This window comes from Pteronotus mesoamericanus, unplaced genomic scaffold, assembly GCF_021234165.1.
Source record: "Pteronotus mesoamericanus isolate MK-2021 breed Mesoamerican mustached bat unplaced genomic scaffold, CSHL_Meso_final contig_116, whole genome shotgun sequence".
Lineage (NCBI taxonomy): Eukaryota > Metazoa > Chordata > Mammalia > Chiroptera > Mormoopidae > Pteronotus > Pteronotus mesoamericanus.
The window spans coordinates 4427648-4438649 of record NW_026555027.1 but is presented as its reverse complement, the minus strand read 5'-3'; the positions used below and the strand labels follow the sequence as shown (position 1 = coordinate 4438649).

The following is an 11002-nucleotide window of genomic DNA, read 5'->3' as shown; positions in this document are numbered from 1 at the left end:
AGCTTCGAGTCGGCTGCCCACGGGGACACTCACTTCCCCGTGCACACACTCACCCCCTCCCTTGCCGCTCTCCCTTCTCCATTTCCTCTCAGGAAAGTCCCCACTGAGCTCAGTCGGGCCCCTGTCCCCTCGAGGCCCTCACGGCACCCCTGCTGTTCTGGAGAAGGCTGGCCAAGCACTGACGGTCCCTCTGCACTCACGTGACCGCTTACCTCACAAGGGCACCTGCTGCTGACCTGTCTCGGTCCAGTCCTGCATCCTAGGTGACCAAAGCAGCCCTCCTCTCTCCTGTCCAACCTCCGACACCTTCCTCCCCGCCTTCCCAGCACAGCCTCTGGGCCCCTGAGAAAAAAGGCCACAACCGAAGCACACCCGCAGGGCCCACTGCCTCGCCCCGCACGCCCCAACCCCGGGGCGGCGCCCCTCCTCTTCCTCGATGGAGCCTCTGGGCGCGGCCTGAGCGGGCCTCCCGCCGCCCCGGGTGCGCACAGGGTCCTGCTGCCCCCTCTCCAGGGACATCTCTTCAGCATCACCAGTGTTTCCCCTCCTCCCGGACCATCCCAGAGGTGTGCACCTGGGCTTCGGTTTCTCTCGTCTTCCAAGCAACAACCAAACCCAACAAAAATACCCTCTTGACCACACACCCCACTGGCAGAGGTTTTAGCTGGTTTGTCTTGCGGGTTTGTTGTGAAGGTTGTTGTTGTGTCCCGGGCTGGTTCACCATTTGTTCTTGGATCCCTTTACAACCTAGAGAAGCCTACGCATCTCTTCTCTGAGCAGTGCTTGTACATATATCAAATAATACACAGGATTATAAAGGGAGACAACTCTACATATTGTAGTACAGTTATTGAATTATTTTAAAACCACTTTGTTCACAGTGAGTGATGTGCTTCTCTATGAAGGCATCAATTACGGGGCGAGGGGCTGATACCCGCCATAATTCCGAAGTGGCGTCACTGGTAAATGATCTTGCCAGGCGTCCAGAACACCTGTAATGTGAACTGCCAGCGACTTCTCTTGGTGATAAAGTCACAGGTACTGGTCATATTGCCAGAGGTGGCTGCCTCTATTCACGATACAAGGAAACGCTTGTTTTCAGTGGCAGGTCGATACACTGAAACATACAACGTTTTCCTCGTCCCATTGGCAGACAAGTACCCTGACTTCTATGGCCCCTGGGCCCTAGGCTGAGAACCCCGCTCCTACAACTGCTGCTTCATTCCCTGGTTCCCCTTGAGGGTCCAAGCCCTGAGGCGAAGTCTCTGGGCCCTTCCCTCCTGAACCCCATCCTGAGCCTCTCCTGACCCATTCCGATCCCTCCACCGAAACTCGGCTTATCAGGGTCTCCAATTTCCTTCCCGTTGCTGTTGCTGACTGTGATGATCACCTTGCAGTGCTCGGGTTACGCGGTGACCAACACAGCGGCTCGCTCTCTCGGACCTGGAACTCCGCCCCTCACCACTCTCCACCCCCCCCCCCCCCCGTCCCCTCCTGCTCCCCGCCCCCGCACCCCCCCTCGTCACCTAACCTGGAATCAGTCTGGGCTCCTGCTCCTCCCAGTCTGTAGTCCCGGGGGTGGTGGGGGGCTCTCACCCTGGCCCCGGGCTTTCAACCCCGCCTCTGTGCCGCTGAGTCCCAGCGGGGCTTCTCCACCTCTGTCCCCTCCTGGAACTCTGCACACGCAATGGCTATCCAACTACAGGACCCCCCTTGGCAGGGGAGAGCCATCTCAAGCTCAGCACGTCCCAAATGAAACTTTCCTGCCCTTTGCCCTCTAAACCCAGCCCCTCGCTCTGTCTTCACCCTCTCAGTACCTGGGGACCCCATCCTCCCAGGTGCCCGAGACAAGAGCCTGGGAGCGTCATTGCTGCCCAGCTCTCACGCCCCACAGCTGACCCGTCAGCAGACCCCCTGACCCCACCTTGCAAATGGGTCCAGAGACCGACCTCGCCTCAGCAACCGCCTTTGTCACTGCCAGCACCTCTGACCCGGGTAATCGCAGGGGTCTCCTGTTCGAGCTCCCTGATTCAGCCTAGCTGGGACCTTGGACAAGGCGCTGAGCCTCTCCCGGCCTCAGTCTCCCCATCTGTACACGAGGACAGCAACACACACATTGTAGATTTGTGGAAGGATGAAGTAAGTTAATGCCAACGGAGGTGTCTGGCAGATGTTTGCATAGAGTAAACACCCAGTAAATCCAGCTGTGATTGTTTTCACTCTTACCATTAATAGTAACAGCTTCTGTGCACTTGGGCTTGAAAGGCTAAATTGATAGAGAATGAGCATTAAACGCCATTTTGAACTGTATTTTATTTAGCATGAATGAATCTCAGTTTCATGTTTTCATTTGATACTACACGTTTCATCACAGCAATACACTTCCAGTACGGTACTCAAATAAGCAACTGTCCCAGGCTTACAAAATTTGCAGAATAGTTATCTTACTCATGCAGCTTGCAGCGGCCTGGGACAGAGCCGTTTCTGTTTTGATGGGCACCCCAGCAGGAGGCCCCGCTGAGCTCTACCGGGTGTCCAAGGGAGAGGCGGGGCTGCTGCCTGAGTCAGCCTACCTAAGCCTGGCCCGCACCCCACATCTGGGTTCTCAGGGTTTCCGAAAGCAGGGTCTGTTGCATTAGGAAAACCAGACAGTGGCCTGAAAAGGTCAGCCGCCCGCTGCGCAGCCCCACGCGGCCCGGAGACCGGGGCCCCCGCCTCTTCGGGGCATCAGCTGGGCCCACCACGTGGGTTGCTCACTGCAGTTGGCTCTTGCTCTTGAGTTTTCTCAAGTACAGAGGACCTTCCAGATTCTTCCTCCTCCGTGTCTTCTACCCTCGCTCTCGGTTTTGTCCTCCACACTTGGGGGCGTGAAGCTAACCAGTGCCTTGATGTTCGCCATGACAGACGTGACACCACCAGGCCGTGCTCAGGGCCTTTCTGGAAGGAGCCCCACTTCTCCTAGTCAGGTAGAGGTGCTTCTTCTCCTGCAAGTCCCCATGACGCCGATCAGCGAGTCCCCTGTATGGGTTTCCCAGGGCTGCTGAGACAAAGTGCCACAAGTCACAAACGAGGTGGCTTAAGACAACACCAACTCATTCTCTGCGAGTTCCGGAGGCCAGAGGCCCAAAAATAAGGTGTCAGCAGGGTCTGTTCTTTCCGAGGATGCGAGGGAAGTTCTGGTCCATCCTCTCACCCAGTTTCCACCATTGCGTGGCTGCATCACTCCGCGTCTGTCCTCACACGGCGCCCTCCCCGCTTCTCTGCGTCTTCCCACGGCTGCCGTCGCATGAACCGGGTCTTACTGGCTTACGGCCCACCCTGCTCCTGTGTGACTCCACCCTCACTAATCCATCTGCAATGACCCTACTTCCAAGTAAGGTCCCGTTGGGAGGCACTAGGAGTTAGGGCTTTGCCCTGTCTGCTCTGGGGTACACAATTCATCCCACAACAGTCTCTCTATAAGGCCTTCCCACAGAGCACTTCAACGATTACTCATCAAATTATCTTGTAACACTTGAGAAAATATGCTTAGAAACTGGTGGGTTTTTTTTAAATTTTCTAATATTGTTCTCATGTAGCAAGTTTTCAGCTGCTTGTACCTTGAAAAATGAAAAACAACACAGCAAACCTACACAGCAGCCGTGTTAGGCAAGGCAGCTATGCCAAGCGCTGATGTGGTTATTAAGTCAAAGTCGGTAATTTCATTGTTAAATGCTGATCAACAGCCTCTTTCATGGCCTCTGAAGAAATCTGGAGTATTGGAGTAAGAGAGAGTGTCCTGGGAACTGGCTGAGAGGTTTTTGTGGTCATGGGGACTTTGCCTGTTACTCTCACTAACTCAACAGCGTGCTCAGTCTCGCTGAATTGAAAATGGCCCCTGCAAGCATTTACCCACACACCGCGATTTCCATGTGAATGAACGTGGCTTTTCCCCAAACCAGTTCTTGTCAAGAAAAATAGATTTTTCTTTCCTCGTCCAAAACAGAGGGCAAATTTTTAATCTATAAATTGTCATTTATGTAAGATTTGGGCAAGATATTTCACATTGGTTTTCCTGAATAACACCACCAAGTCCTAACTACCGCGCTGTAATGCGTTAATCATGTAATTTTTCTGTCTCTGCCTCCTCGGAGAGAGGGCTGTGTTTTTGAGCCATGTGCAGATGGCATAGAAGTCCTCATAAATTCAAAACACAGATGCCTGCCCATCTGAAAAACTGTCCCAGGAAAGTTACAGACACTTTGGGAGCCAAAACCCCACAGTACGGCCCATCGTAAATGAATATGAAACGGTTTTTCCAAGGCATTACTTGATCGCTTTCTCATAATTCGCATGCACTTGTGTAAGAAGATGGATTAAAATAGCACCTCCAGAGTCAGCTTCTAGGAAAGACGGCCATCACTTTGCACGTTATTAAGAAACACAGAATCTTGCTGTGAAAAATCGCATGTATTTAGGAATTGCTACTTCAATTCCTTCATTTACTTCATTTGGACATGGTATAAAAGTCATTTTCTTCTCTCCCGATGGGTGGTTTTACTAATTTATCTCATTCGGGTGGATCCAAACCTCCCTTGAGCTGGTTCTCAGTTCTCAAATTCTAGCACTTGTGGAAAATCTAATCAACGAGGAAGAGCAGTCTAGTTGCAGGAACAGGAAGGACAAAAGTTTTTCGAACCAGACATTTTCTTAAGTTGCTACCCATTAAAGTTGAGGCAACTCCGCCTTCTTGCAAGGAACAAAGTCCAGGTTCCTCTGAAGATGGCGCTTCATGTTCCAACGAAACCCTAGGAAACAAAACCACGAGCTGTCCCATACCGCGTCAGGGGCTCCCGGGGCAGACATGCTGTGACGCCCTGTCGGTCCCGAAGGGCTCTGAATCTGCTCCTGCCACAGGGCAGCCGAAAGCTGAAACAAGGCCTGTGGCCGAACCCCCAACTCTTCCCCCAGACAGGAGGGCCCAGGGGGCTTTGGGTAAAGAAACTTCCAAGGGGCAGGGCCTGTGCCCCGCCTCCCCGGGCCTGACACTTCCTCCAGCAGTGGGGGGGGGCGGGGGGGGGGGGGCGCGTGGCTGGGAAGCGGGCAAGGAGTCATATATGTGTCCAGGGGAAAGCTCTTCGTCCCAGGGGCCGAGGGACACTGGATGGTCCCTCTCTCTAAAAGCAATGGGAAAAAAAATGTCCTCAGATAAAGATTAAAAAAAGAAAATGTAGCCCACAGACCACAGAGGACAGAGACAACATGGACCTTTATAAGGAAAAACCCCCTCGCCTTTCAGATCTGGAGCTCGTCCAAGGGGCACAGCTACTCGCGGGGTTTTCGCAGCTGCCCCTGGCAATTTCTCGCGTCACTTTACAGCCCTGGGGTTTCCGGAGCCTCTTCGGGGGCAAACCAGAGCATTCTGCTGGTCCTCCTACAGGAGCTCATCCACCCTCCGGAAAATTGAACTGTCTTTATTTTCAGCAGCGCCACCTCATCATGGCTCCATTAACCTTTCAAAGGACTCACAGACTCGAAGTCCACTTGCCACCGTGATTCAACTTCACATCGTCCCTCGGAAAAGCTGGGGGGAGGATGTCTCCAGTCAAGTGAGTTTAGAAAATGCCACGCAGGAGACTTTTCGGGGAGATCCGCGGAGCACTTTCACACGTTGGGAGCAATGGGAAGCCCTACAGTTACCAGCCTTTCTCGGACCTGCTTGTCCTCCACACAAGACAACTGGCAACACAGCGCCCTAAGAAGCAGTCGCCAGGAAACACTGCCCCAAACCCTGCTGGGGCATGACACTGAGCCCTGCCCTGCCCACCCCAGACTGTGCTTGGGGGCTCTGTGGACCCAAATGCAAGACCCGGCATTGAGTCCTGAAGTGCATCGTCCGGGCACATCAGCCCCACCCACCCAGCCCGACAAAGCCTTCGTGGAACTTGATTCCTGGAACCCTATTTGTCTTGGACGCGCCTCTCTCCAGCCAGTGCTTCCACAAGCGCGCACACGGCTGCAGAAGAAGGGGATCCCCCAGGGGGAGGCAGCCCCCAGCACGGCCATGGGCCCCCCACACACTGCCCCTCCTGGGAGGCCACGCCGGGCGAGGCCCTTCCAGAGCATCAGAGATGAGTTTTATGTGGTTTCCAAGGCAATTAATTCATTTGAAGTTGTTTTTCCATCAAATGGCTCCAAAGTGAAAAGTGGTTGCTGGGAAGTTGAATTACGACCTAACGCCAGTAGCAGCCACCAGTAGCAGCCAGCGGTGACTCCCGGGGAGGGGGTGGGGGCTGGTGTCTGGGGGCCGGGGCTCATTAACAGCCACTTCTTAAATTAGCAGATCCTCCCAGCGCATGTTTAAAAATAGCAGCCTAATGGTTTCTAAAATTAGCAGTCATTGCCCTCCATAAATATTTAGATCTCCAATAAACTTCTGGTCCACTTCCCTGGACTAATGGGGTCAAGCAGGCTTAGCTTTCACACCACGTTCTTTAGGATCTATATACTTAACGGAGGTTGACCTTGACAAGCAAGGGCTGAGCTTGCCCTCAGAGCATCCTGGACCAGGGACAGCCTGGGGGGCCGTGGGCCAGCAGGCGGGCTCAGGCGGGCCTGGAAGGGTCTCAGAAGCCATTTGGAGAAGTCCACAGCCTCCCAGCTGCCCGGAGGAGCCAACCGCCCTGACTTGCCTGGGACTGTCCTGATTTCAACCCTAAAAGTCCCCTGTCCCGCGCAAACTCTCAGTCCCCAGCCAAGCAGGACAGCTCGTCACCTGGCCCCTGAGCCACTGCCACACACAGGCCCAGCGCAGAGATGCCTTTGGTGGGGAGAGAACACGGACGGTCCCCACTCGGGCTTCGCGCTGACTTCAGTCCTGTTGAGTTGAGGAGACGGCTTGCGAAGGAGCAAATAAACCACGGAAAGGACCAGCCGGGCCAGGCCTAGGATGCCCATCCCCCACAGCCGGTTGCCCTGCACGTGAAACACTGGGTTACTGACTGCGGGGACTGTGGCTGGGCTGTGCTGGGGGCCCCCGGCAGGGAGGAGAGAGGAGCTCAAGGTGTCCCGTTGGGTATTTCAGCTCTTACTCCCGCCCGGCCTCCCTCCCTCCCTCCCGAGACTTCCTGAGCATCGCCTATACGCCTGATACCCCTAGGTGCAGATCCTTGCCCCCAAGAAGCGTTCCGGGTTTTGCCTCGGTGAGTGTTTTTGAACCTCCGGCACGGCTCTGACAGCCAGGCAGCAGCCCCGTCTGCAGCGGACAGGCCCCTCTGCAGAGGCGCCTGAGGGGAGTCGCCCCACCGGCCGGGCAGGAGGGTCCCTGGCTTGTGTCCTGGCTGGAGCTGGTGACCTTGGTAATCCCTGTCCCCAGGCGTCAGCAGTCTCTGAGGTCGCATCCAGCTCCGGGATTCTGGGAGGCAGCATCTGACCCATGGATGCCGAACCCCTCCCTACCTGAGCACACAGGGGGGGTCTCCCACCGCCGGAAAATCTCTGGTTTTGACAGTCAGTCTAAGGCTATTTTCTGAGTCATAAGCCACATAGACATGAACACTGTTGGTGCAACTGTTGGTTTAACAGCTGAAGTAATTTATGATGAAACAGAATAAAATGAGGTTCCAATGCAGCAGACGTGTTTGAGGGTGGGTGCAAGGTAGGACTTCCCACGCGTGACTGGTAAGTGCTGAGAGGTCAGGCCTCAGGCTCTGGCATGGCCTTCCCTGGGGTCCTGGAGGGGCTCAGGCCCGCCGCACCCCTGCTGTCACCCATGCCGGGAAAAGTATCACAGAGGAGCCGCTTAGTCATGCACCCAATGACGTCTCGGAAACTATTCTTTTAAATATGCTGATTGCCATGCCCACTGCCTATGGAAAACTTGGTTTCTGCGGCAGAAATAAATGCACCGAGGTAATTTTTAACCCGTTTCCTCTCTCTCCCCCCCGCCCCTCGCCCCCGCCTTCATTAGGACTGCGGCGGGCGCCTGAGCCAGCGCGGCAGCCACCCGGGGCCATGGCCAGCACGGCCGTGCAGCTGCTGGGCTTCCTGCTCAGCTTCCTGGGCCTGGTGGGCACGCTCATCACCACCATCCTGCCGCACTGGCGCAGGACGGCGCACGTGGGCACCAACATCCTGACGGCCGTGTCCTACCTGAAGGGGCTGTGGATGGAGTGCGTGTGGCACAGCACGGGCATCTACCAGTGCCAGATCTACCGCTCGCTGCTGGCGCTGCCCAGCGACCTGCAGGCGGCGCGCGCGCTCATGGTCATCTCCTGCCTGCTGTCGGGCGCCGCCTGCGCCTGCGCCGTCGTCGGCATGAAGTGCACGCGCTGCGCCAAGGGCACGCCGGCCAAGGCCACGTTCGCCGTGCTGGGCGGCGCGCTCTTCATCCTGGCCGGCCTGCTCTGCATGGTGGCCGTCTCCTGGACCACCAACGACGTGGTGCAGAACTTCTACAACCCGCTGCTGCCCAGCAGCATGAAGTACGAGATCGGGCAGGCCCTGTACCTCGGCTTCATCTCCTCGTCCCTGTCAATCATCGGCGGAACCCTGCTCTGCCTGTCCTGCCAGGACGAGGCGCCCTCCAGGCCCTACCCGGCCCCGCCCAGGGCCACCACGGCGACGGTCACCGCACCCTCCTACCGGCCACCCGCTGCCTACAAGGACAACCGGGCCCCCTCGGTCGTCTCGGCCACGCACAGCGGGTACAGGCTAAGCGACTACGTGTGAGTCCCGGGGCCTGTCCCTCCCCGAGCTTGGAGAGGCACCAGGACCCAGGACGCTGGCCCGAAGTTTACTCCTGGGCTGCTTCTGTGCCCAAAAGAAGAAGGTGAACCTGAGGAAATGGGCTTAGCACACAGGGAACTAGGGAAAATAAGAGGAGAGAAGCTCTATATACCAAAGACTAAAAAACAAACAAAAAAACCTTTCTTTTTTTGTATTTATTTTATGTATTTATGTGGGCGATTTAAGAACAGCTGAATTGAAAGCAAATTGGGAGTTGGGTCAGTGGGATTTGTTGCGATACAGGAATAAACCTTTCGGATGTGGTTGTTCATGAAGTGAATGGTGTTCGTTTCTGCTTCCGGACTGTTACTCTATCTGCTCAGGCGCTGGCGACCATGGCTCCGCGTGGCAGAGCTCTGGAGCCCCTCGGGGGGTGGCCAGGACCCCGCAGGACAGGACGGCCAGAGGAGGGCTGGGCCACGCCCATCCAAAAGAGGCTTGGGTAACCCCACCCTCACCAGGTGCCCTAGGCTGGCTTACACCTGGAGGCAGGCCAGGAAGCACAGGCTTCCCAGGGACGCAGGTAACTGTCATAAATCACAAAGTAAAGACACAGCCATTTTCTGCAGGTAGCAGTGGGCGCCCACCCGTAAGGAAGCAAGTCAGAAGGCGAGGGCGACGAGGCGAAATCTGCCTGGCTGCCTGGCTTCCCGGCTTTCCAGGCACCGGCAGGGAGCCAGCCAGGAGCGCTGCTCACTCCCACGGGCCCCCGCAGGATGTCCCTGGCTCCTTTCCTGGGGACAGAAGCTGGATGGCAGCCATCAGGAGAACAGGGGCGCGAGTCTGTCGACTGTCCCATCAGCAGAAAGACGGCCGGGAGGGCCAGGTGAGGCCTGGCTGCTTTAAGAGTCCTGACGATGCTTTCTGCCTGTGGTCTGACTCACCGGCCGGGACAGCTGTGCATGATCACGTGTGCACACACATACAACACGTGTGCGCACACACCCGTGCTGTGCCCTGATGGGGCCCCGCTCATGCCTCTGTCCCGAGCCCCAAGCCCTGGCTGTGGAAGGAAACACCCTGCTCTGTGGAAGGGCTGAGTCTGAGACCCACGCAGAGAACGGCAGGTGCATGAAACCCCCACATCCTCAACGACATTAAAGAGCGGGGTTTAAGGAACAGTCCTGAACACATTTCTGTTCTATTTCCTGCTGACCTCTGTTTGGGGGAGGGGGTGCTGTGCGTTTTAGCTTTAATCTGGACACACAGAAGGTTTGAGAGCGGGGATCTGCTATCCCGGTTAGGCTTTGAATTTGGATTAGGAAGATCACCCTTTATTTATGATGAAACAAGCAATTTGAACCTATTGTTTAAATTGTAAAAACACATCTGAATCAATAAAAAAGAAATAAAATCTTCTAAAAATTGAATGATGTTCTGTCAGTCATACCTTGATGCTCACAATTTAGAATGTTTAGTGAAGTTATTCTAGTTAATAGATCTATTACAAATTAAAGAAAAAATAAAATAGCTTTTTTCAAACTCTCTCTGAATTCTATCACTACTAAAATAAAATACCCCTTTCTCCTACTCAGGTGAAAGACGAACAATTATGACTACAATTTACTGAGTACCTACTCTGTGCGAGACATACTTTTTGTTTACTCATTTGGTCCAATGAGAAACATGAGAACCCAAAGAGACAAATGCTATTTTTTACCCAGTTAGACAAAGAAGACAATTTAAAGCACAAAGAGATTATTTGCCAGGGTCACAGAGCTCGTGAGTCAAAGACCCAGGACTCAAACCCAGACAGGCAAGCAGGGGGCAAACACGTTACCTGAAATAGAGCGATGACCTGTAGTCTCTTTACTTTTATGCCTAGACTATTTCCAAATGATTAAGTGGGTTATTTATGGCCACATTTGGTTCTTCCCAGAACCATCACTCCATTGAGCTACAGTTAGCCCAGCTCTGGTTGGATTGGATGGCGCATGATACCAGACCCAGGGGTCCAAGTTTGAATCCGGACAGCCAGCAGGAAATGACACACAGACAGCTCTGTCCTACAGCTAGTTAACCAATCAGGAAGTAGATCCAGATAAGACCCTGACTGCCTCCCCCAAGCCGCAGGGTATAAGAACGTTCCCAGCTTCCGCTTGCTGTTGGGCCCGCGTCCAGGCCTGGGACGGGCACCTGGGGTCCTCCGAGCCCCTCGCTTGCCACGTCACCCCCCGGGCCATCGAGTAGTCGCCTGTTGCTGCCCAAGTGCTCAGGATGAGGCAGCTTGAGCCAA

General features: G+C 54.9%; 1 protein-coding gene across 1 annotated transcript; it reads left to right on the top strand.

Moving 5' to 3' along the window:
• The first annotated feature begins 7992 nt into the window (after positions 1–7992).
• Positions 7993–8709, top strand: CLDN14 (claudin 14). The gene has a single exon (XM_054576117.1). The coding sequence runs from the start codon at positions 7993–7995 to the stop codon at positions 8707–8709; it is 717 nt and encodes a 238-aa protein (XP_054432092.1).
• Positions 8710–11002: the final 2293 nt, after the last annotated feature.

Coding starts and splice junctions, on each gene's coding strand:
- CLDN14 (XM_054576117.1), top strand. CDS start 7,993: ATGGCCAGCACGGCCGTGCAGCTGCTGGGCTTCCTGCTCAGCTTCCTG.